This window comes from Poecilia reticulata, linkage group LG16, assembly GCF_000633615.1.
Source record: "Poecilia reticulata strain Guanapo linkage group LG16, Guppy_female_1.0+MT, whole genome shotgun sequence".
Lineage (NCBI taxonomy): Eukaryota > Metazoa > Chordata > Actinopteri > Cyprinodontiformes > Poeciliidae > Poecilia > Poecilia reticulata.
Genome location: NC_024346.1, coordinates 27,723,401 through 27,750,276, shown reverse-complemented (window position 1 = coordinate 27,750,276; position 26,876 = coordinate 27,723,401). Strand labels below are relative to the sequence as shown.

Genomic DNA, 26,876 nt, shown 5'->3' with positions numbered 1-26,876 from the left:
AAGAGACAGAGACCATGTGAAGTAGGTCCTTCAATAACAAACCAAGCATGAGTTGACCAACAATTAAAGCAGGTCACTTCGTCTATCTGCTGATCTACTGGTTGTAACGGGTTATGGTGAAGGTTGAGGAGATAATAACTTGATCAGAAACTGGCCTAAAACTGTAAACGTGCAGCAAACAGGAAAACGAGCTGCAAACAGGTGAAACGGCCCAGAAAAAGCTAAACTTAAAGATCTTTTTACATTTTTCGTTTCATTTCATTGAAACCACAAAAAAATTTTCCACCATAACTTCCAATTGTTCAATATTTTTTCTTATCAAACTTTGAGTAGTGTGCAAGAATTACCCAAACATGCTTTGACTTTATTGATCCCAAAGGGAAATTAATTGTAGTTGTAGCTCATTAATTCAGATTCTTCAAGGAGTTATTGCAGATGGCTGATTGCTGTTGGCAGGAAAGATCTTTTGTAGCAGTCTGTATCACAGCAAATCTGAAGAAGCTTCTGACTGACGATCTGTTTTCCCCATACAGACTCATGAAGAGGATGATCAGAGTTGTCCATAGCTTTCTTGACTCTTATAAAGAATCCTTCTTGGCATCATCATCTCCAGAGGTTCCACAGTCGTCTCCAGAGCGGAACCAGAACAAATCCAGCCTTCTTTATCAGATTGTTGAGCCTTTTGAGGTTCCTGGCTCTGATGCTGCTGCACCAACAGATGATTACAATAGATGTCATTACAATAGAGTATTGTGGCTCAGTGCAAAAACACACATTTTGTTGGTTTCTGAAGAGTAAAAACTGAACAAATGTATACACTTAAAGATTAAGTTTATATTTAACAGACATCAATGCTAAAGAAAAGTCTCACAACAGTGTGAAAATCACGGTGTTTATTTACAAGACAAGAAGCTGGAGGAAGAGATTAAAAAATGTAACATATTTCACAGTGTCAGGTTATTTCTATGTATTATGATGTAATGATACATGTATTTTTGGGCTTATTGTATTCTGTTTTATACTTGTGTGTAACTTGATTTGTGAAAGCATGAGGAAGATATTTTAAAAAATTTAATATATTTTGCAGTGTCAGGTGTTTTCTATGTATTATGATGTAATGGTGAATTTTTGGGCTTATTGTATTCTGTTTTATACTTGTATGCAACTTTCACTTGATTTATGAAAGCATAACAACTAATTAAGATGATCATTGAGTTAAATAACGTTAAGTTGTAAGCAAATGCAATAAAAGCTTTTTTTGCCTGTCACTGCTTTGGTTTTATTCAGATATCAGATTTGGATCATTTATGTTAAATCTGCTTTAGAGCAGTAGAACAATCATTTGATTTATTTTTAATGCTATTTCAACTCATTGGTGTGAAGCCTGGTACAAACAAACTACACTGCTCAAAAAAATAAAGGGAACACTTAAACAACACAATATAACTCCAAGTAAATCAAACTTCTGTGAAATTAAACTGTCCACTTAGGAAGCAACACTGATTGACAACGGGGACCCTTGTCTGGTCAATCAGTGTTGCTTCCTAAGTGGACAGTTTGATTTCACAGAAGTTTGATTTACTTGGAGTTATATTGTGTTGTTTAAGTGTTCCCTTTATTTTTTTTTAGCAGTATATATGAGGTTAAGTCATATAAAAACAAACAAGACATGTAAGTTTGATCATTTATGTTTTAAAAATAGCCTCAGTATTTACAGCCCACATCAAATATATAATCTCTTCTCACGCTCCTACTGGTACCACGGAGTCTAAAGGAACAGATTAAACTGAACTATACAGACTTTTCCTGGAAGGGATCAAAAGGGCATGGAGAGGTGAATGAAAAGAGATAAAGGACAAACACATGGGAAATATGGGTGTGAAAAGACCTTTAGGATAATGGACAAATTATCCTAAATTAGTGAACACTGGCCAAAAATAAAAGACCAAGAATCAAATTTACAAAAAAAAAAAAAAGAGAGCTATTGAACAAAAAATATCAAGAATTAAAATGCCCAAGACACATTTAGCCTGTAATAAAAATGTATTGCTAGAGTCATGTTTGTGATATCTGACATATTGACTGGATTAGTATTGTGGGTCCTAGTCAGACCTTTCGCTGTCATTGGCATTTTTTTCTTGAAACAAAAAGCTAAATAGATTTGCTTAAGCAACAGGAGAACCAGAGCAATTCAGATTTCTAAACACAATCAACATATCATAGTTCCAGTCCTTAAATTAGAAAAGTTGATGACGTGCACCACAGGGCCGCCATTCAGAACGCTACACAAGAAAAAAAGAGGCTCTGCCCTCTGCCCTCCCTCTACAGGTCATAAGATAGATCCTTTCACATATCTGCCTCATACCATACTGTCACAACACGGTGACAGATTGAACAAGTCAAGAAAATATGAAAATTACCTATATTTATTTTTCTTTATACAAAAGTTACATATTGTAACTTTAATCTACACTAAATGTATCACGCAAATATTATTCAGCAGTCTTAAAAGAATCACTTGCCAACCTTTGATAAAGGATTTTTGCAGGTGTTGTCCGATGCTATCTTGAGCTGTGTTCGTGGTGAACGGCACCCGGAGAAGAACAAAGCCCCAGGCACGTGCAGTCCAAGCTGTCGACGTTAGCATGAGAAAATGTGTTGAGTGCTGGGCGCCTGCGTCTGCCGAGGTGAGGCCGACAGTGACCGAAGATTGCATGGTGAAGAAGACAATTTTAACCTCCACTGCTGGTAAGGCAGCACTCCAGCAGCACCTTATTACTTTCATCCCAGTGTCTCACAAAATGTTGGGGGGTGGGCAGAGGCGGGAGAGAAGAAGGCACATTTCATTAAGTGAGATTAAATCACGTCAAACGCCTCAGCAGCATCTCCTCCAGCTACACGCCCTCCTGCCCCCTTTAAAAAATAAATAAAAAAATAGACAGAAACACATTTCAGGAGGGATTTGCCGTTTTCGTTGGTGGCCGCGTGACAACCGGTCCCAATGTTCCAGTTGTGTGACAAGCACGTCACCGCGCGCGAGGAGTCAAGAGGACACGCGGGGCGATGCTTTTCGACGTTGCCCTTTTCATGATTCCACACCCACCTCCTCTTCACCAGCTCGCGACATGTTCCGAAGCAGTGCTGCTTTGCACCCGTCATGGCCGGGAACAGGCCACGATGGGCGGGATGAGGCTCGGCGGGATGTGCACTGACAGCCCGGACAGAAAAAAAAAACAAAAACGGTATGACAACAGTTTCAAAGTAGGAAACATAAAATCTGTTTTGATCTCTCTTTAGCTAGCACTGTTCCACAAAAAGATGGAATGTGAAAAATAAAGGAGTCCTGCAGACTGTACAGTTCATAAATCATATTTATTTCGATACAATGTGTTTTATTACTCATTCCAAAACGTTTATTGAAGCGTTACAGAATTTCAATTTTTCTCACTTTCAATTCCAGGGGGGTAAATCTTTCACACCCAAAGCACCATGAGTTTTTAACTCTCTTTTATACAAATACACATACTTTGTACTGTTTCTGCCGACAGAAATCTTTATACTGTACATAAAACACATACGTCCCTGTTTAAATTAAACTCTGCAAATATTTTATCATCACACACAAGTTTGTTAATATGAAGGCAGAGGCACTGAATTCATCCTTTTTTCTTTTTGTTTTTTAAACTCGAGGTTGTGACCCGATAGTCTGATCGCTCTTTGTACATTTGTGGCAAATGATTGGCGAGCAAAGCGAGAAGAAAAAAAAAATCCTGATGCCAAAATTAGACAGTACATTCATTTTTCCCCAAACCAGCCTTCACGGATTTCTTTAAATTGATATGAAGAATGTTTAATTTTGCTCTCATCCCCGTGACGCCATGGAGGAAGATTACATCTGTTGCTCTGTAAAACACATCATTTATATCCTTGCGTGCTTTTAGTTTACAGCAGGATCCACACCCGATGAAGGCAGATGAGGTACTGTTGATTTCACGAACGCCGTTCATGTTTGCTTGAGCGATGCTGCTGAACTGGTGACCTCACAATAGTATGCATAAATAAAGTACGACTCGCCTGTTTCGCAAAACCTGTCTTTGGCAAACTCGATCACAGAAAGTCTGATATTTGTACATTCCAATAAAATAAAAAGCAAATAGGCTTACAGAGTAACTGCTCTTAAAAGGTGCTATGTGTAGCAGTTTCCATCAGTATTCGCCGACAGCTGCTTGTAGTGGTAAACGGGCAAAGCTATTAATGAAAATATTAGATTTTAGCAATATTTGCGGGTTCTCAATATTGCCAACGCAAGAACTTGTTACATTTACTTGATATGTTTCTGTCTCCTAATGAATTGTCTTGTCTTTGCTGTACAGCAGAAAGGAAAAAAAATAGATGTAAAAAGATATCAAGAAATGAGAGGAGTCGTCAGACTTCAGACTCGACCAATCAGTAATCAGATGGTGACACGCAATAGCCCCACACCGGAGTGTTACCAGGTTGCACTAATTAAAAACAGCCTTCAGTACAGAAGTTGTTTCAGAAGGAAGCAGACTTAACGTTTTTATTTCTTTTTTTTCCCAGTCTTATTTGTTTCCCTGCTGATGAAACACATAATGACTCAATGTGAGGTTTTTCTTCGCAAGGCGGGACAAACAGCCACACACATACCTCTAATCAACATAAATCATATTTTAAAATAAATATGAGGTAAAATTGCTGATTTATTCATTTTGAATTTTTCAAAACATAAACTGAAGACTATTAGCTTAACAAAAATGACATTTTTTTTGCCATTTTGCCAGCATTACTGAACGACAAACAAAATTGGACCCTGTGTTCTTCTTACAATAACTCTTGAATAAATGCCATAATAACCCAGTGACCTTGAAATTTATAGCGCAGCAGCAGCTAATCCCATACCAGACCACAGCGCCACAAAAACAGTCGGCGATTCTCCTCTCGCAAGTGCATGATGGGATACAAGCGTTAAAGGAGCTGCAGACGAACAGAACTTGGAAGAGCAACTTGGCAACATTATCATGTAATTCAGACTAGCATAAACATGGAGACAACATAGACGAAATATACTGATATATTTACTGTAACCACCCAAACTGATAGACATAGCACCTTTCAGCTACATTCATTTGTCTTTCGCTCTTTCATTCTGACACACAATGTATCGACATCAACAAGTCAGTGCAGACTGCGGTTAGGCATGCATTGATTCTGCTAGTTGCTAGTTCCTTATGGTAGCAAACTCCATCATGCGTTTTATACCTTCAGCAAGGTACTCAGACTGAGATTAATTAGAAATACTAACCAGCTCCAAAGTCTTTCTCCTAAGCTCGCTCTCAGAAGACGGGGGTTTGAATTCAGGTTCTGAAATGAAATTCTAGGTAAAATCCAGATGATGTCGACATTTACTTTTTCTCTTTTTCCTTGCATATCCTTTCTGTGTTTGAAAATGTCCGTTTAACGAGACTAATGCTTCCCTTTTTTTTTTTTTTTCTTGTCTTCCTGTATTCGAACTGCATGAGGAGCTGTATTGAGTTTTTTTTTTTTTAATACCAAAAATAGATCAAAAGAAGTAGAGCGATGCGGAGGATCACAGCATTTCCTCGTAGAAGAGCAGGTATGCCTGAGAGCCGAGTACTCTGGACTCGGGTACAGTCTGAACGGTGGTGTCGCTGACGTACACCCACTGGCCCTGGGAGCTGCCGCCGGCCTCCTTTGCACCTGGAAACATGGAAAGCGTCGGCATCGTTGACATCTGGAGTTTACATAATGACTTTGGTAACACTTTATTTGAAGGGGTGTGCATAAGACTGACATGACACTGGCAAAAACATGACATAACATCTGTTATGTCATGGTAGGAGTCTTTATGAATGTTTATGACAGTTATCATGAAGTGTCATTCGGTAAATAATGACACTTTTAATGCAAAGTTGCTCTAAAAGTGGCATTGAAAGTCCAATAAAAATGCCAACTTTGCATTAAATTGTCATTATTTACAAAATCATGCAAAGTTGGCACTTTTAATGGACTTTTAATGCAACTTTTAGAGCAACTTTGCATTAAAAGTGTCATTATTTACAGAATCACACTCAAAAACCTGGTAATGGGATGGAACTAAAAAGAACAGAGGAGCAAAGGTCTTTCAAACACATCCTTCCATACAAAGTGAAGCAATCCCGTTTGTTAAATCTCCTTTGAAATGAACTACTTGAAGGCAACCTTTTGGTTTTACCCAAAAAAAGAGACACAGTGTAAATATTAGTCATTCATCGGTGGCCTTGAGCATTGTTTTAAAGTTTGTGGATGCCACCTCGGCTCTGTTTGAGTCTCCAGCCTTCGATGGTTTGACCTGGCACACGAGGCACAATTTAAATGCCAGTTTTCCTGGCACTTCAGAACGTGGCGCTCGCACTGACTTCGTCGTTTTAAAATTCAAAGGAAAGCAGCTGGAGCGGAGAGAAGAACAAACTGTGACAGATGAGCTTTTATTAGCAGCTCTTATAGTTGAACAAAGAAGACATCACGTTATTCTAAGGACGCCTGCTTCCTTCGGGTTTCCGTGACCTTTCCCAATACGTGCAGTTTTCTTTGAGTGAAAAGGGACAAAAATAAATTAAAAAAGATGCCACTTTCACTAGGTTTCCACAAAACAATGCCAGATTGTAAAGAAGCTGACCCCTGACCTGACAGGTTCTTGTGGCGCTGCTCCGTTCTCCTCTGCGGGGTTCGCACTTTGACGTAGGCAGTGTAGTGGCCGCCCCGCATCGAGCCGCTGTGTTCCACGATCCCGTACAGGCTGTAGAGGACGCGCTCACCGGCAGCCAGGTTCTGGAAACCACGCAGGGACAGAAAGAAAGAAAGACACAAAAACTGAGCAAAAGTCTGAAATGAAGTCTGAGCAAAGACATTAGACTTACGGATGTAGACTCAAGTCTTAGTTTATTATCGTTGTACAAAGACGCCACAGGGAAATTGGCAATAAAATGACAGATTTTTGTGGCGCTAGAGACTGGAATGATGTTGTGTTAATTTATTAAAGGAATGTTTATATGGTTGTAACCTAACCAGGAATTTTACATAAAAATAAAGACACCATACAGTGAGTGATTTTGATGTCACCAACAAATTCACACTGACATTACTAAGATAGAGTGTTAAGGCCATTCCATAAAAAAATTAAAAAATCATGAGAAATCATACAATTAATAAAGTTATAAAATCATGAGAATAAAGTCATAATATTTCATGAATAAAGTCGGAATATTTTGACTTTATTCTCATTATTCTCATAATTTTTTATTTATTACATTTTTTTAGAGTGGCTTTCACAGCCGGTCATGTTTTTTTTGCTAATTTACTAGTTTGTCTTTTGGTGACTAAATACATCTAAAGTGAGTTTGACTTATTTGAAATAAAGATTTCCTTGGTAGATTCAAACAAATACAAAATAATTGATGTTTCACCAATTAAAGATGAGTAATAAGTGAATTTTTGAGATATGGAAATATGATGCTACCTTGCAGGACGCAGAGCAGAAGGGAGCCAGATCCAGGATGAGAGGAAAGTCGACATGACGGTTCACCTTCCTGAGGTTCATCCCTGCCTTTACACGCACGCACGCACACACACACACGCACGCACACACACACACACACAGAATTAAGATATATATATACCACATTTCAGCACTAACGGCCGTAGATGAGCAGGAGGCGTCCTACCTGGTGGAAGCGTTTCAGATGCAGCGTGATGACAGGAGGCAGCAAGGATATTAGCATCTGTTTCCTGGCACTGGTGTAAATCTTCTCCATCTTCTTATCTGTGGAAATATTATGTGTTAGAAGAGCCTGAAGTTAAGTGTAAAACGTGGAGGTTGAAATCTTCATCTGACACTGCAGTGATAATAATCCTGTTTCAGAGTGTAATCTCTGTAAAAGAATCACAGTTCAGGGCTGCAGACCACCAGATTAACCATCCTACTGACAATATCACAGATCTACTCTTACTTCACTGCAAAAACAAAAAATCTTACTGACTTTATAGTGCAAATATCCCAGTACACGTGAAATGAGACAAAACTAACTCATAAGTAACTTTTCAGCAAGATTTGAGAGCTTATTTTGAGTAAATAATTCCTTAATGTTGATGAAAAAATACTTGTTCAACTGGCAGATTTTTTTAAAGACATGGGACAAATGTCTTGTTATATGTAAAATAATTTGCCAATGGAACTAGAATTTTTTCATCAATATTAAGGAATTATTGACATAAAACAAGCTCCTGTATCTTGCTGAAAAACTACTTTTGAGTTAATTTGGCCTCATTTCACGTGTATTAAAATATTCTCTCTAGAAACTAGACCAAAAGTACTCGGTGAGATTTCGTATTTTTTCAGCGTTCAACACCAACAACAGAGGAAATCTACATTGGCAGAACTCCTTTAAAGTATGTTATAGTTATAAAGTGTAACTTCGACTGGTTTTATTGCTAAAAATCATGTGTTTATATATTTTTTTAGCCACAGGAGACATTCTTCCACATATTCGCCAGATAAGTGAAGAAAGAGGAGTGACCTATTGCAAAAACACTCAATTTTATCAATGAATTTGGGTCTAGTTTCTAGAGACAAAACTAAGATGTTTGTACTATAAACTAGTCCAAAAATACCTGATAAGATTTTTTTGTTTTTGCAGAGCTATGAACACGGAGCTACTCGGGCGTGCCGGGCGTTGGGTCTCACCTGCAGCGCCGCTCTTGCGCAGCTGCTTCTGCCTGCGCTCGGTGCAGTTCTCACAGAGCAGCTTGTTGTTGCCCATCAGCAGCTCCACCGACGTGAACTGGTGCAGGCAGGACTGGATGGAGCATTCTTTGGAGGTAGGAGTGTAACTGTGGGACAGGGCCTGGAACGCCCCCTGGTGGTGGTGGTGGTAGTGGTGGAGCTGGTCTCGGCTCTGGCCGTCGCCCTGCTCCTCAGGGGGACAGTGACCCGACGCGGGCGTGTCCCCCGCAGAAGAGAAGCCCAGGTTGACTTTAGAAACCGCGGTGACCAGCTGCTCCACGGCGCCGCCCTGCTTAGCGGAAGCTGACGACAATGCGGGGGAGGAGGAGGAGGCAGGCGTGGGGGACGGGGTGAGGGTGGAGGTGGACGACGGGGTGGAGGCGTGGCCGTGACCGGAGGAGCCGCCTCGTGGTGCCCACTCGCTCTCGGACGCCTCGCTGTCGGCGTCGTTGCTGCTGTCCTGGGCTCCAGAATCTCTCTCGCTGCCGTCGGACAGGCTGCCCGCCGCCGCCATCTTGCACACAGAGACGCCGCGCGCCGAGCCGCCGGCGATCGCCTCCTCCTCGGCCCGCTCGGCACAGCAGGCCGCTCCCTTCTCCTCCACGGAGCTGGACGGTCGTCTGTTGAATTGCTTCTGGAAGAGAAGTAACAAAATGTGAGTCAGGTCCTTTCACAAATTTGGCCATTTTCTAAAAATGAGCAGCTGAGACAGTTAATCCTTCAATTCTAGTGCTGAGCTTCTGAAACAGCAATATCGCAGGATTGTGAGCTTCATTCATAGATACTTTAACAACAACAAAATCATAGAAATGTATGCTAATCACAATTATAAATGTTTCTGAAACATGATGTGATTCTCAGGACATTTGTTTTTGTAAAAAAAAAAGATGCAGGGCGAATAAAAATATTGTTATTTTTCCAAAGGTGAAAGTAATTAGCTCTTAGCTTTAATTACTTGTGGACAATTTTGATATGTACATTTTATACTTTATAGATTATAGCAATCTCAATCCTGGACTAAGCAAGCTAAGCTACTAAGTTGAGTAAATAAGTAAAGTAAGTAATTAAATAAGCAAAATAAGTAAGTAATTATACTACGACAGTAAGTAATTAAAGTAAGTAAATTAATTAATTAAGAAAGAAATATCGAAAGAAAAGAAGGAAACAAAGAAAAGAATGGGTGGCCGGGTAGATAGAAATATTTGGAAATAATAGTATTTTTTCACCATGAGTGTCCTTGCACAAAATTATTTATGTACAAGGAAATAATTATTAACTCAAACTCCACACTTTTCTATGCAGTTTAGAAAAAGCTTACCGTTTTAAGCAACCAAATTTTAATAGACCGCAAAGCCAGTTTGTTAAAAACAACATGGGAATCTAAACTATAAAAAGATAGTCAATAATTGTGACTTAGTGTTGGAGGCAATACATTTAAAAAGGACTAAATTTGATGCCCTGACTGGAGGACAACAGGAAGCAGGTTGCGTCGGCGGCCTCACCGGTCCGCTGGGCTTCCTGGAGTTCTTGTTGACAGAGTGCGCTGCTGAAAGAACCTGCTCACTGTGGGCTGTATGGCTGTCCTGCTCCCGGCTGCCCTTCCCCAGGCGACCCGGGTTGGACGGTTTTGATATCTGAGGAGACAGGGGAAGGGCAAACAAAAAATAAATTAGGAAAAACGGTCAATATTATATTAAAAGCAAGTATAAGAGCGACTTTCAATCCCACTGGTGTTGAACATGAATCAAAACGACTCACCCTCTCCTCTATGATTGGCAGAGAGATGTCTATGAAGGCTTCCTTTACTGTTGAGATCTGGAAAAGAAATGGCACAAAAGCTCAATACGTGAACATGAAAGCATGTCTGCATGTTTATCAAGTTCTTGATTCAGAAAATGTCCACAAAATAATAATAAAAAAAGATAAGAAAAACGTTAAGCTTAACAGATGAGCTCACATTCCTCTGATACATGGTCAATGTGGGTTTTATAATGGTGAGACGGACAAATCACCTCAAACCATGACACGTCCACCGCCGTGCTTCACAGATGGAACGAGGTTATTTATTTTTAGAGACATATGTTGAAAGAGCATCATCTAGAAGATCTGGGTTTTGTCGGTCTCTAAGCTTTATCCTGGCTTTTGTGGTTTTATTACAAACATACAAGTTATGCAGTCTCTCTCTGGACAGCTTCAAAAATGGTGGCCACTTTCATATTAACAGGAACTAGGATCTCTGGCTGTTTGGAAATATCCTCCACTTCTCCACCAGTTTCTGTACGGTGGAATTGATGATTTGATTTTTTTTTAAAGGTTATTGTGCTCTTTTTATTGATCATTGTAACATATCCATGGTTCAAATAGGTAAAAAAAAAAGAACCTTCAAACTGCTGAGTAGTGCTGCTGTAATGATTTATATATAATGTAATATGCTTTATTTAAATGTCTGATTTTATCCATTTCAAGTACAAATACATGTAGATGTCTCTTAATTTATTTCTCCCTCTTTTACCAAATTTTTTTGATAGGCTTTATAATGTTTTTAAATATGAGTACCATATTTTCCAGATTATAAATTGCTCTGGAATAAGAGTCACATTAATCAAGAAATGTGACAAGAAACAGAGGAAAAAGAAAAAAACATATACAAGTCACAGTAGCAGCTAAATGACAAAAAGAGTGACTTATAGTCCAGAAAATATGGCATGTTCAAATATTTTAGAAAAACACACAGGCTGTCATTTTTCCACATGAGTGTAGCTCCACATGGGCTCAAACTTCAGCTGCAGACTTTGCGCCCATTTAAGTGAAGAAGCTGCAGCTTCTCTTGCTTTTTTTCTCTCTCTCTCTCTTTCCAGCTGCACACCTGGCGCTCTCTTCCTGCAGGCATCCTCTTTTATTTTTCATGGTGGCATTCGTTTTCTTAAACAGCCACAGCTCTTACAGTAAGAGCCTGCCGTAAACAGTTGGTGTTGGAGCTGGTCCTTGAAGTGGTTTTTGTTTCTTCCTTCCCCCCCCCATCAACACCTCCTGTTTTTTTTTCCCTCTGACTTTTTATTCTATTATATCAACATTTGTTCCGTACATAACTAACTTAGAAACACTTAATGGCTACCACACCATGAAAAGAAGATGATTACTTTCTTTTTTGGTTGTTTTGTTTTTTTAAGCTCTCTTGACTTGGGGTCAAAAAAACCCAACAAATATCCACCACAAATGAGGCGAACGAGGAATGCCTTTGCAGCTGGAAATCTAATAGCCGTCCTTAGCAACCACTTAACACTAAACAATAAAGAGGAGGAAGAAGTTCATGACAAATTAAATAGCTGCTTCTGTCCTACATGGTGGCTGAATCCAGCTCAACACGTGAAACTATGCTGCTTCATCGGCCATTTATTCTCTTTTTTTTTTCTCCCCTGCCACATGCACTTACATGCTCGCACTCTTCACACATTATGGTGTTGGTGAGCTCGCCTACGAAGATCCGGTCAACAAAGGTCATCTTCACACCTTCTTTTCCATATGCTGATGAAAAAGCAAATGTTTTAGTTATGTTTCCCAGCGTTTGTATTTATAATAAAATGCTTCAGCTTAGCGTAGATCAGTGTTCAGACACATAATAATTGAAACCTGCTTAAAAAAAAGAAAGGGACAATTTACAAAAGTAAGATGGGTGACAAAAACATCAGAAAGAGACAAAAAAAAACCCCAGTGAAACAGTATTTGAGCATCTTTTTTTTTTTTTACGTCTTCTGACTTGACTTGTGGCTGCATTTTCATTTACCACCACCAGGTGGAACTATTGGTCTTGGACATCTTTTTAGTGCAGTTTGTTCAACCTTTGACTTGGCGTTTGGTCTCCTCATCTGCCGTCTTCTCTGTTGGATTGTTGAATGCCTTTAAAATGGCCGCTTTCACTCTCTGCAAGCAAAAAAAAAAAAAAAACAGTGACAGTAAAACTTTAAAATGCTGTTCAGAAATATAAACAAAGTGTAAAAGTAAACATCCTTTTTCATCCATGATGATATGTGGGTAGTTGGGGTTAAAGCATTTATTATTATTATAAATGAGTGAGATATCAGAATCTAGCCTGCAGCTGAGTTTGACAGGTATACCCATTATAGGCATCATTAGTGTAAAATAATTATTGTGCTTGTCTAGAACTGTTACCATGTAAATCTCATAATGAACTGTGTATGTATGTGTGCGTGCATGTGTGTGTAGGTTTTAGGTAGGACCCTCTTCATTGAAGGTGACATGGTCAGTGAGTGTGTTGGTGAGAGAGCTATGAAGAGGTACAGCCACTATAAAGCACCAATCAATAGATAATTGGCCGTGGTCTATGTCTGAGTCATGACCAATCAGCCCCACCGACCCCCCATTGTCCCGGGACCCACGCACCAAACTGGCTATTTAGGTCAAAAAGCCCCCGCTAATCCCACCAAAGTCAAACCAGGCTGTGGCTCGCCTACTAATTAATTACCAGTAACCCCCTTCCCTGTGATTCCTTTCCCTCCCAAACATAAGAGTGAACTGTCCCAGAGACGATAGGAGGGGAGGGATGGGGGCCGTCGGACTGGTACATGGAAGCAAACGCGAAGATGGAGGTGAAGAAGCGCCGGACGAGAGATATACTCCCCATCTCAGTTAATTGCCGATAATTGCTTGGGCCCAAATTAGCATATTCAGATCGCTGATCCTAATGGGCGATCAACACAAACACTTGGGGCTACTTGAAGCTTTGTGACCTCCTAGTGGGAAAAGCACCGGTGTCTTCCTGACCCAGGCCAAGGAAAGCACGGGTCGGTCCGTCATTTGAGTTGCGGTTCTATTTAATTCTTTCTTCGATTATTAAGACGGATTCATTTCAAACTGTGGTTAAAATTTGCTGTTGGCACGCAAAAGCGACCAAAGCCACTTTGATTGCCTTCTATTGTCCACTCGGTCATTAGAAAGGAAACTGGGATAATGTGTGCGTTCAATTAAAAATATTTCACAATTTGGGGTTTACAATGCCACTGTATCTTTGCTGTAAAAATGAGTTTCTGAGTGGATGAATAGAGGTGCCCCCCCCACACCCTCCTTTTCTGCTTCCTTGATTGGATTGGCGGTGATTGTGTATGAGTGTGTGTGTGTCTGTGTGTGTGCTGGAGGGGGCTCTGGGTGACCCTCGAGCACAATGGAACGGCCCTGGAGCTCATTCAGCAGCTGTGGGTTTCCCAAGATCACACAATGATGCCGGTAGTGCCACTTGCAAGCCCCCTAAGTGGCACAACTGATGGCGTTCACAAGTTTGAATGGAAGCAGAGGGAGCCCAGCCTGTGGCTCCTCCTGGGCCTGAGGCTGACTACTAAATACACCCGCTAACTTCTCCTCCTTGGTTCACGTAGGCACTGGTGGGCCCCTTCCAAAGAGATGCTGTGGGGTCTCCTAATTGCCCTGTGGAGGGGTTGAGGGAAGGTGGGGGACCGCCATGTTTGCCAAGAAAAAAACCCACCAGGATTTCTGCAGGCTTCATCAACTCAAATTTGAGGTTTTTAAAAACCATTATGAATGAAATGTAAGACTTGTATCATGACAGAAATGTACCAAAGAAAATAGTATGTTTTATGTAACGGTAGTATCAAGCTTTTTTTTGCACAGAATGAATGTTGCATCAGATGGGTTGGCAACAGAAGTCAGTCAATGGCAAAGACAAATACCATCCTGCCAACTGGCTTTAAATTTATACTTACCCATCATGGATGCAAAAAGCTAGCTAGCAAACTATCAAAGGTATGTTAGCAGTTGGTTAGCAATAGCCTCAACCACCTCGAGTTATGTTTGCCTCGAGACAAACATAATGAAAATGTCTGCATACGACTCAAACATTTGTCGGACGGAGAAGTCCCATGAGAAAAATACAAAATAATCCTGCCACCACAAAATTTAAGACCTCTCATTAGCGTGTTTAAGGCCAACTTACATTTATTCTAATGAATTTAAGGTATTTTAACCCTCCTGTGATCTTACGAGACAAAGATCTTAAGAGACAGGGGTCACAGCGTAACCTGCAGGCTTCTTACAATGTGCAAAGTCTGGCAGGTTTGCAATGACCCAACATGTATTTTACAAGCTTTTTTGTGTGGTTTCGGGAACTGACGGGACACCAGCCCCTGAATCCCCTCTGTCTGACTGTGACATTTACCAAGCTCCTCCTGGGCATCACGCTAATACCGCGGGACGATTATTAATGCCTTACTTTCAGGTACGTGAATTTATCTAAAAGTAAGTGAGTAAATAAGAGAGAATCAATTAATCAGATTAATAAATTCTTGAAATAATTGTCACTAATTTAGTAATCAATTAATCGTTAACTGGCGCATACAGGCAAAAAGAAGGCCATTTGCTGAAAGAGCTACTCTTATTAAGCATCTTTTGTTAACCAATTATTAATTGGTTAATCCAAAAATAATGAATAGATCAACCCTACACTGCTGATGTTAAGTCAAGCAAAAAGGGCTGAGCTTTTCACGTTGATGTCAGAAGTAATTATTTTGGGTGCAGATGCGCCCTTTGCTGCAAAATATTAAGCATCCAATGAAGGAATGGTGCAGTTGCATTTTAGGCACTACACCATGAAAATGTTCATTTTCTTATTAATGTGTTATTGTGATTTTTAATGAATTTCTACTATTGTAAGGTTAAACTAAAAAATCTGCAGAACAAGACAATTTTTTATTCTATTAATCATCAAAAATAACTGATAGTTGCCATCCTAAGACCTTACCAAACCTTGAGTGAACTTAGCAAAAGGTTCCTTGTAAAATGGATTCTGAATTCACAAATTGTAAACTTACTTTAGTTTCTTCTACTCTTATGGAGTCCAGTAAGTAGTGCAGAAGTTCCTGGCTGTCTTGTTGTTGGTAGCCCTTGAAGCGTGGAGCTCTGCAACAGAACAAAACTATGAAACCAAGTGAAATAATAATAATAAGAACAACAGAGAAACAGAAAGTCTGGAAAAGAGACTAAATAAAATAAAATAAAAACAGTACAGTGAACAGACAGTGTTGTTAGTGAATCTTCAACATTTTACAAAACAAACATATTGGCAGACAACAAAACAAACACCCAATGAAGTCAGAAAGAACTAACTCACACAATGAGCTGAGAAACAAAAGAAACATGAACAAAAGATGAACCTACAATTGGGTTTAGTGAAGACCTTTTCACACCTTCTCAGTGCTGGATGATATCCTGGCTGGAAGCAGCTCAGATTACTCACACAATGAATGTGTGTTAGGAGAAGACATGACAGACTATCAGGCAAATAAACTTCGATGACGGCAGCATTGTTCCGTACAGAACCAACTGGCACAGATCTGAACATAAAAGTGCAAATATTGAACATGTTTATGCAGCCAAGGCAAAAAGAAGCTGCACTTCTCTTTCTATAGCTCTATGTAATTAAATAGTTCTGCAGCTTTATGTAATTGAACATTATCATTTCATGCTTATTTGGCTCCAAAATGACCAAAAACACAAACCAGACTCCAGACGATATTTAGAAAGGAAACTGGTGCTGCTCTTTTTGCCGTCTGCCGTTTTTTTTTTTACATTTGTATTTTCTCCAGGTGCAAAATGCAACTCTTTCTGATGCAGGACATTTTATGAATGTCAGGGGAACATTTCATGCATGCCTCGACAACCTGCGGTTTCCAGTGGTTCTCTATTCTTTCTTCACGGTCTACTTTAAGGAAATGTTATTTTGTTAATCTAGTACTTAATATCTACCTGCAATAAGTCATTTAGAGTTGTTTTTGTATAATTTGTCATATTTCATAACAGGAATCAAAACAATGATCAGAATAGAAACAGGATGTAATACAAAGTTTTCAGAAAAGAATATGCAAATACTTCAAGTGTTACATGAGATTTGAGCTTTTCTATAACCATTTAGCATCGTATTTTTTTTTTTTAATACTAAGCTGTTATTCTCCTGGAAACTCTCCCAAAGAAGCAACACTTTGGCGCAGAGAAGAGCTTTAACATTTAATATACAAAAAGGTTATTAGAGTATGAGATGTTGAGATGAGAGGTTGTTTTATAATTTATCTGAGATTGGTTGGTGCATTTACTATCAAGATTTTCTAGTTTAACATCTTCTAATTTAATAATGATTCTCACTGTGGAATAAAATGCAAGTTGCTTGAAAATGGCCATATTACCCTTCTGAGATTGACTGGCAGCAACAATTGCTTCTCGAAGGACGCTGTTGAGGTCTTTCCAATTGTTCCCCAAATTAGACCAGATCATCTCCTTTACTGCAATTAACATAATTACTGGGGTTTTACAGATTTTCTACCATACATTTAATAACACATTTAATTTTGTGAATTCAAACCACTTAACTGTCGATAGGACGCCGGTGTCCTCATGGATTCATTGGCTCGCATGCAAGTGTTTTCGGGCTGACAGTTAAGGGGTTTAATAACCCACTTACAATAATAACAAAAATACTAGAATTTACTAAACCACAGAAGTCTTGGCTTGAAGACGGCAATAATATAGTAAGGCATTTCTTTCACATTTCTTCAACAAAGCTAAAGTCAACCTCCAACAGGGTTATTAATGCTAAAGGAATTAGAGGGGAGGCTCTCCTTGGGTTCCTCCCTGGCTGTCCACGGTGAAGCAGATGTGCGGACAGATGCCAGGGGCAGAAGGGCAGCCGAGACTGGAGCCATGGCAACCTGTTGGACCGAGCCTGCCACATAACTAAAGACAGGTTGGTCGGGCCAGCTCGCTGAATAGGAGGAGTATTTTTTTATTAGAGATGCCATCAAACAATGCCAAGGATGTTTGGATGCCTAACTGCGCTAGCATTACTGGGGTTCAACTTTATTATGTTTTTTTATGTATTAAAAATAGAATTATAGCAACATAAAAAAGAAATCATTAGACTAAAGTGTCAAAATATAAATATCAGCCATTAATAATCTGAATCAGAAGAGAAATGGTTGAACAGCGCTACATTGTTTTTAGGTGTTTTGGTGAAATAGAACAATTTATTTCATTGCCTGGTAAAATGTATGAACTCTTGAGAAGATTTCAAAATGTTTCTGAGCTCACAAAATTTACAAATTTATAACAAATTGCAGAAAACTGACCCATTGTTGATAATAAGCCTGGAGAAGATTAGGGGGACCTTCAGAATTTAACATGTAGACAGCTTTTGGGTGTGCATGAACATTAAGTTTGCCCCAACAGATGAAGATGTTAACCAGCTGACGACATACATTTAGCTATTCCAAATTAGAAAACAAAAGAAACATAAGAAGTAATGGCTTGGCCTGAAGAAAACTGAAATATAGCGCACATTCGAACACGAATAGAAAAGTGGAGATAAAAAAATAAATAAATACACAAAATAAAAAACGAAGGAGATGGGACTGGAAATGAAAAGCATTGTTGGGATCAGTGGGAATGAGGAGGTCTGGAAGCTCATCCCAGTGGAGGGAAGCAGAAGGGCCCTGTAGCGCTGCTCTCAATCTGGCCAATGCAAACAGCTGCGGTGCTAACACAATTAATAGCCGGATGAGTTAGTACCAGACACAAGGCCACACAAGCTTCCCCTCCCCATCCATTCACCCAGTCAGAACACATACATGATACATGTATGAGCAAAACAGAGGCACACACTTCACACAATACAGTAATCCTCTGGCCACAAATAGCCATATTATACAGAAATACATCGGAATGGGATGAATTGAAACTGTAAGCTCAAAATGTGCTGAAAAATCTATGTAGCATAAAAATTTGTTGGTATTCAGTGCCACTCTGAAACCTAAAACACTATTTTATTACTTAAATCTTGAATTACACATATCAATTAATGTAAATTAGTGAAAACTGTTTTGCAGTAGAAATGCTCAGAAAGGGGTTGGTGATGGAATTTGTCCGGTTTTTACGCAAGCAACAAGAATCCGACTTTTTTCCCTCCACACATCAGTGAATGTACCACACCTAGACAACAAGTCTCACAACAAATCTCTCCGGTGTGCAGTTTGTTACTTGAGGAGAAAACGCAGTTATTTTTGGCATGACATTAACTGAGCATAAAGGAAGTCGAGGGAAGCAAAAAAAGTTTTAGGCGCTTCAGGAAAGAAGACTCAATTTTCTATAGAGGCATGTGAGATATTCCGTTAGGATAGCACTTGATAAAAGCAAATAACAGGAAGCTGACCGTATTATTCCAAATTTGTTCGTTTTTATCCTTTTGAAAAGTTCAATTCTATCATAGAACTACAGGAAGTCTTTTTAAAATCAGCTAACGTAAAGACCAATTTGATCTACAGAAAATACACAGCAATGCCAATTACTGGTAATGCTAACCTTGCTAACTGTGCCAAATGTCAATTTATAAAAAGACAGTTTTAAAATACTAACTGCGTTGTCATTTTGTCTTTATTTTGAATGATTAGCGAAGTCCTGTTTAGTATCAGAGGAAAAATGACTCCGCTCTCTCACACAGTGTGACGTCACCTCTGGTCCTAAGATAAATATTGATTGCATCTGAATAGTAATAATAAATGAATAAACGACTTAACATCTGTTATATCTAGTAAATCACATTTTTCTAGATATGATGAACTACATTTTAAAAAAAAAAACAAAGGAGAAAATAAAGTTTGATACATTTCTTCTTGCGTTTTAATCATTGTAGAGCGGTTCATTTCTGGTTTCACATTTAGTGATTCTATGTTTTTTTATGTTTTTATGATGTAAAGCATTTAAAATGCCCTGTTATTGAAATTAACTCTACAAATAAACATTAATTTAATTTTGATTTGATCTGTCCCATAACCTAGAAAACTTTATTGCACGTGTAGACTTACTTTTTCTTTTTGATAAATGCCAATAGAATTTCTCTATGAAAAACGCATTCCTTATGATTGTTAAATTTGAGTTCACAGAAAACAGTAATGTATTTTGTGGTTAGACAAAGTTGTTAAAAAAATTTAATCTGAATAGGTCAACACTGGTTATCGGCTTATCAGAGCTTTATAAAATTGGTGGTCGTTAATAACCCACATAACCTCTGATTGGTGCTTCTCTATTATGTATTTTTAATACGAAGCAATAACACAATGTAATGTTCCACACATATTTATTCATTTTCAAATAATATTAAAAAGTGTTTTTTACAATTAGTTTTTGGTTCTTTAGCTACATCATGAATAGCTTAAAATACCAACCATGACAAAACCCCCCAAAAAAACACAGTCTTATTTCACGGTTAACACGAACAAATGTATTTAAAAACACTCAAAATTGTCCATATTCTGTTGGGAAGATATGCGCAATCTAACACTTCTCTAATTGAATAGTGTGTGTGAATATCTGCTTCGTTAAAAGTATGTGGCCCGGGATGTGTGCGCTGGCGTTTGTGAGACTCGCATGATGGAATTCATTGTTGTCCTCTGCTATTTCTATCAGGGATGAAAGACATCTCACAAAGCTTATTCCTCAAAAATATTTGAATGATGTGGGTATGCAGACTTTAATCCACAATAGAAGAAGAGAGGAGGGAGCCTGCGTACTTTTCACGCTCGCAACGCACACACGCGGGCGCACGCCAACACAAAACATGTCCAGTGGCTATCCTGAAATTGAATCAGCCCTTGAAAGAAGCAGGTGTAGATTGATATCTGTGTGGATAATTCTGTTCAGCTAACATATTGGTGACGCGTGGAGTGTATATCAAGGTACAGAAATGTACTGAAAGTAGTACAAAAAAATGTAAATGTTGCTTTGGACTGCGAGATTGGTGGAACCCAATATTTGAAACCTTGGCAAGCTCCTATTTTTGTCCTCTGTCTCACCATTAGCTACAATCTAGCTGCTGACTAGCTTTGAAGTACGCTGGTTACAAGCTGGGACCGTCCCTGGCACCAGATACAGCGTGGTGCTGACCACACACAGCCTGGCGCCGGTCCAGGCGACGACCGGAGCCCCGCGCTCTGGCAGAAGGACGAGGTAGAAAGCTGTAGGGAACTCAGCTGGTCGAGGTCAAATCCAAGTGAACCCATGCGCAAAAACACACACGCACACACAAACTCTGGTGCACATGAAACACTCAAACAGTCCTCGATTCGGAGCCAGAAAGCATTATTAACCTGCTTGCCATTACGCACATCGAGAAAGACGCTGAAAGAGACGCGGTAAAAGAGATGTCAGTCCCCCACAGGTCAAGGGCAAACCCAGCCTCCTTGAAAGGGAAGACCCTGCAGCGGCAGCGGCTCCGGATGGTTGTATTCACAGAGTGCTGCTGTCACACGGGGTCAACGCTATGAAAAAATATGTTCTTGACCCTGAACTTTTTATTACAGAACTCAAGACCTGAAAGAATGCGGACAAGTCTCTCTGTGAAGGAGGCTGATAATAATAAAAAAAAATTTAATAAAATGGCTTAAGAAAGGAATGAATGTGTACCCAACCATGGCAATAAACCACAAGGAATCAAAACACATGAATTAATAAGGAATAGTATGATTTTAAACGAGAAGGAGTAACAGTAGCACACAAAAAGCTGATATTAGCAGGTGAATCAGTCAGGCTATTTACTTGAGGAACCGCACAGCTCATAACTTGGCCGGCTATTGATTCTTTGCATCTACGTCGCCTGATCAAGTGGAGAAGCCATGATGGATGTCGGACGCGACACGGATTATTGAACTGCGATAGTTTCCCCCAAGTTGATTTTGCTAGTGTAGCCATGGCTTCTACTTGTTCAAGTCGACTTGTTTTGTCTGTGGAAGTAGCTCGCCTAGTTTGGGCTAGAAAGCAGTATCTACAAAAGCTGGAAGTAGCTAGCTTAGAAACACAGACCTCCTTCCCTCCTGACATGTTTGTTGATTTGATCAAATCTTCCTGAATTCATGCCGCATGGTTTAATACCAACATGTCATAAACGATGTTTCCTCTTACACCAGAGCAGACTTAAAAGCGATGTTAGTTTTTTTTTGTACATGGTGGGCTACATTATTGTGGGGCTTGTTCCCCGTGGTTACTTATGTCATACCTTCTCCATATTGCAATATTTAGTTGTATCTTACTTACTTAGGAAGTATATAAATCTGAATCTTCTTACCTTGTGAAAAGTGTTCCCTGTAGCACTCACTTACAAATATTAGAAATTCAGCAGTGATTATGATGGATTTTGGAGGAGGAATTATTCTATCTGGAGCATAAAGTAAAAAAAAAATAGTTTTCCTTTCAAAAATTTGCAAACACCTTCAAGGATTTCTGCTTAAAAGAATGAAAACGGAGATGTTTGTAATCTGAAATGGGATTTTACAGACACATTTTCAAAAACAAAAAATATGCTCACAGGTGTGAAGCCAATTAAGTGATTTGGTTAATATACATTTGTTTTTACAGTGCGACTCGATAGGTGCCACTGTTTGAAACTGGGAGGTATCGCCGCTAAATAACAAGGTCACATTGGGGAATTCAATTGAATTTCTGGCACACAATGTCTAGACCTGCATCGCAGAGTACAAATAAAGACTTTGCAGGTTTTCTGGTTCTTTCATGGTGATTTGTCTGAAAACTTATTAAACTAAGGAATTTTCCAAATTGCCTCAGTTTAGATACATGTACAGAGCTCCAGTGTACAGGTGAAACTGTTTTTAATCTGTTATTTTTCGATTTTCACATCAAGGAGAAAAATAACTATTTCTCAGTGAATAGTAAATTTGTTTTTTTTTCTATATGTTCTGTTTGGAAGAAAACAACACTTATTTTACAGTCTCAAATAAAGGGGAAGAATTATGTGTTTTCCAGGCACATAGTATCAATTTATAGCACAATCAAGTAACTATGTTACCTTCAGTTGTTAGAAAAATGCTATGAATATCAAATATTAATTAAAGAAGATTTGTTTTTGTAATTTAGCACCTTAAAATTGGGTCGATGGCTCTTTAAGAAACTCCTGCTCTTTCTGAAACTCCGCCTTCAGGAAGTCATCACAACATGGCTCCTCTACTAACCCTTTAACGACATTCTTCCACTATTGTACTGAGAAGAAGAAGGCATAATGAGCTCAGCAGATGTGCAATTCCACCAGGTGTTTGCTAATTGCTGCTGGCTAGTCTGAAGGAGCTGAGTGGGGGAGTAGAGGTGAGGTAGAAGCTCAGAAACGTGGAAACTGCAGTTCTGCCTTGAAAACGGCACTAGGTGTTTTGCACAGCTGAATGGTTGCCACGGGAGACTACAGGGTTTCTCAAACCTGCATAAGCGCATTAGAGCAACACTCCAGGTTTGTTTTTGACGAGGGAATAACATTATAACATGATGTAAATCTCAAAACAGTTGATTTTACATAATACTGCCCCTTTAAAGCAAACATGACGTCTAACTGGGTGATGGGTGCTGAGGCTTGAAACCAAATCTCTCTCTTCACGAATGAATGCCAGTGGAATAGATGAGCCCCACCTGAAATTAAGCGAATGAGTGCATAAAGGTGTGGGCATTGCGTGATGTTTGAATGCACAATTGCCTGCATGTGTGTTGCAGCCCGAGATGGTGCCAGGTGAGGTGGCCGACCACGCTCGCAACACAGAAGCACACGGCGGACCGTCTGATGACGGCGAGGTACCAGAATAACCGTCAAAGCCGCACCAGAGACGGACTCGCTCATCCGGCATTAAACGTCCTGGTTACCCACCTGCACTGACAAACAGTGCGAGACCCGCCACATACACACAGATACACATACACACACAGGCAAGCTGGACCCAACCAGTAGTGCACTGTACTCTCAACAGGAAGTCACTGAACCTGTTCATGAAAGAGAACATTGCTGTTCAGCTCACAGAAGCAAAGGCTTTGGGTCTGCCGGTCACACAGCGTGTTGGAGATTAGCCAAAGTTAGCTGCTGATCATTTAATGAGGGGCAGAGTGTGATGATGGTTCACTGCTGAGAACAGGAGTTACCTGGTTAGTAATGTTCAGCCCTGTTGAAATGGGAAGAAAGCAGGTGGAAGTAAAGGCTGCTATGGCTGAGAGGGAAAGAGTACGATCCAAATGATTACAACTAGAGGTGTGCCAATCAATTTCCAGATATTTACATGTGAAACCGATTATTTACATTTAAATAGCTACAAAGCTGCTGCATTTGGGTATTTTCTTTTTGCACTACAAGAAAAAATAAATAAAACTCAAGATACTACTGGTTGTTTTGTTAGTTTGTCCTCAACTGACCTCAGTCTAGTTCTGATAAGAGGCTCAAAACAGATCTGTAGCTTAAACTGTTGTGCAAGTTTTGTTTTTAAAATGTGAAAGTGTAGTATAGTTTAGTTAATAGTAGTATGGCCAGCAATGATTTAGACCTTTTATTGACATTTAAGAACACTACTTTGTGTAGTTAAAACTAGTTTGTGTTTCTTTACGGGTACTGTTGATTCCCCCCCATAATATCAGATTGAGACATTGAAAGTGTGAGAACTTTTAACACCTGACAGCATCAAAAATCTGTATTAGTCAAAATCGGAACCAGCAGGTCAGGCTTATTAAATAAAAAAATAATGTACTTTTTTGTTGTTGCATCTCGAAAGCCTCACGTGTGTTGCAAAGCTCTGAATGTTTCATTTTTTTACAGTATTGACCAAAAAAAAGTAGATGTGTCAAGAGAGTTAAGACAGTTGAGGTCAGGAGTGAGAGGCATTAGATGCTGACTTAAAGGGTTAGACCGTACTTCTGGCAGAGCTGATTGAAGAGGACCTTCGGGTTGACGGGGCCTTTCCCCGATTCCTTCATGCTCTGCAGGAAGTGAATCATGGCTGCAGTCAGCGGGTCAGGGCTGGACAGAACCACAGTCAGCTGACTCTGGAGGAGTAAGGAAGTGATGGAAGGAAAATGTCAAATAATCAGATCAAAAATCTTAATTGAGCTTAATTGAGCTCTAAGAAGCAAAACACATTGTTTTTATGACTTTAGCCACATTTTCAAGCTTCCTTGATATGTTTCTAACAATGATCATTTCTATGGGAAAAAATAAAAATCATGAAAATTTTGAATTAGAAATTTAGAAAAGACTAGTAGGAGTTTACATTTGTCTCATCAGAGACATGACAGCAGACTGTACCAGATTTGTCTCGACAGGCGGACAGATCTTCAGCTTGTATCCTTTCTCCTTCACTTCCTGAATGAGGTCGATGAGCATGTGCGTCTGCGACAGGTTCTGTTAAACCAAAAGGAAAAACACCTTGGTGATTTAATTAATCGAAAAACTGGATTCCACTGAATCCATACAATCATACATACAGATGTTCAGCTGTATTAAGACCCAACTATTAATTATTTACTTCATGAGCCGTGACCGGTGGCCGCCAGCCGGAAAGATCTGCACAACACCTAAGAGCTACCAGCAACACGCTTCATTGTGGAAGTCGTTACCGACAGAAGACAACTCAAAGTTAGATATTTAGAGAATCAGAAGTACCGATTTGAAATGAAACTAATTTTGACAGAGGAATGTTTCCAAAATTTCTTACAATATGCTATTGATTTGCATCAATTAATGGCTCACTTAGATGAGGTTTTGTCTAATTTCTGAAGAAACAAGCTGACCGGGAGCTGACTTGGGAAAATACGAGGAATACTTACTGTTAGCAATGCTCAACAACCCAATTGCTAAAAAAAAAAAAACTATAATCATTTTGTTTCTCATCAACACTAAAATACTGTTTATCAGTGAATTCTTTATTTTACATACAAAATGTGATGTTGGCTCTGATTCTATTTACAGCAGGAAGGACCAAATAAATGTTGTCAACAGAGTTAATTGTATTTCCTGAGAAAAAAATTTAATCTGCTAAAATTGGTGAGAGAGTCACAAAAATGTAAAGTTGTAAATTGGTCACAAACCTCTGAGGGTTGTATTGCTGGTTTATGACAGCGAAGATTGCTTGTGGGATCCTAAAATGCTGTATGCAACACCTGTGCCAATTGCTATGTCCATTTTTGCAGCATTTGGAAATTCAGGTGAGTTTATTGTTCTGAAAGAGGCTTTCAAAAAAAGGCTTTCAAAAAGTTATTTATGATCCACGGTGTTTCTCCACAGAGAAGAAACCTTGGTGAGGAGTTGGCCTGAAAACAATGGCTGCCGCTTCACGTTATAGAGGCACTTTTTTTTTTCCTCCTCTGCCTTTCAATGGTTATTTGTTTTGTCAAATCCTGCCAATAAACACTGTTGCTATGGAAAACACACAATAAAGCTGGGACTGTGAATGCAGACACTGCTCATTCTCTGACAATTATGTGTTTTCACTGAAAAAGATTGCAATTTTCAAGGGGACAATACAAACAAGGCGGAGAGAGAGACAGAGAGAGAGAGAGGGAGAAGCATGCAAAGCGCGCTCGCTCGAATTGCAATCAACCGCCGAGACCCTGAGGGTGATTAACAAAATGGCTGAAAAAAACAGCTTCATTGTTGCAGAGGCATGTCAGTTTGCAGTCACCATGACATGACCAGGGGCTGGCTGAGGAGGCTGTGTTGTCAACGCGCTCTGCACTGACTGAGCACCACTCGCAAGGTCGGTGTTTCCAAGCCAACTCGGCGTGAACTGCTGCCCTGTGTTTCACTGCTGCCCTGTGTTTCACTGCTGCCCTGTGTTTCACTGCTGCCCTGTGTTTCACTGCGCATCGCGGCCGGTGGACTCTGTTATTGTGGGACTGTATTCAGCGTCGACTGTATTCAGCGTCGCTTCGGACCAGCCTCATAAATAGATGAGTGTTTACACGTCCTACAGAGACGTGAATTTATCGCTGAGGCAGAATGGAAATCCTTGTGATTCGTTAGGTAAACGGTCGGCAAATAAAATGATTACTTGTAAGCAGGTTGTTTGCGATGAGATCAGCACTTTATTACACAGCTCTACTTCAGATTTATACCAGCTATTGTCATAAAATAACAAAGGGCTGAAACAGTTAATTGGATTAATCGTGATTAATCGATTATTGAAATTATCGTCAACTAGTTTGGTAATCGATTAATAGTTGGCTCAAGAAGAAGTCACTTAATATATATATA

At 39.5% G+C, this 26,876-nt stretch overlaps 2 protein-coding genes across 7 annotated transcripts in view; one reads left to right on the top strand and one right to left on the bottom strand.

The window, feature by feature from the left end:
* The window catches only part of LOC103478232 (uncharacterized), an 11,268-nt gene extending 10,000 nt beyond the window's left edge, over nucleotides 1-1,268 (top strand). For 3 of the 4 annotated variants that reach the window (XM_008431884.2, XM_017309296.1, XM_017309297.1), the window contains one exon: nucleotides 26-268. The gene's annotated coding sequence lies outside the window, so the exon portion shown is untranslated. Of the gene's footprint in view, nucleotides 1-25; nucleotides 269-533 lie in introns of those variants that run through there. The other variant, XM_017309298.1, reaches the window with a different exon arrangement.
* A 2,087-nt stretch (nucleotides 1,269-3,355) lies between these two features.
* usp45 (ubiquitin specific peptidase 45) overlaps nucleotides 3,356-26,876 on the bottom strand; it is a 41,145-nt gene continuing 17,624 nt past the window's right edge. For 2 of the 3 annotated variants that reach the window (XM_008431892.2, XM_008431891.2), the window contains exons 7-18: nucleotides 24,930-25,025; nucleotides 24,540-24,670; nucleotides 15,640-15,727; nucleotides 12,640-12,721; nucleotides 12,234-12,325; nucleotides 10,559-10,615; nucleotides 10,303-10,434; nucleotides 8,762-9,434; nucleotides 7,743-7,840; nucleotides 7,538-7,624; nucleotides 6,705-6,849; nucleotides 3,356-5,739 (exon numbers count right to left, since the gene is read on the bottom strand). In XM_008431892.2, the coding sequence (XP_008430114.1) occupies nucleotides 5,609-5,739; nucleotides 6,705-6,849; nucleotides 7,538-7,624; nucleotides 7,743-7,840; nucleotides 8,762-9,434; nucleotides 10,303-10,434; nucleotides 10,559-10,615; nucleotides 12,234-12,325; nucleotides 12,640-12,721; nucleotides 15,640-15,727; nucleotides 24,540-24,670; nucleotides 24,930-25,025 (1,812 nt within the window). In that variant the 3' untranslated portion in view covers nucleotides 3,356-5,608. The remainder of the gene's footprint in view (nucleotides 5,740-6,704; nucleotides 6,850-7,537; nucleotides 7,625-7,742; nucleotides 7,841-8,761; nucleotides 9,435-10,302; nucleotides 10,435-10,558; nucleotides 10,616-12,233; nucleotides 12,326-12,639; nucleotides 12,722-15,639; nucleotides 15,728-24,539; nucleotides 24,671-24,929; nucleotides 25,026-26,876) is intronic. The other variant, XM_008431893.2, reaches the window with a different exon arrangement.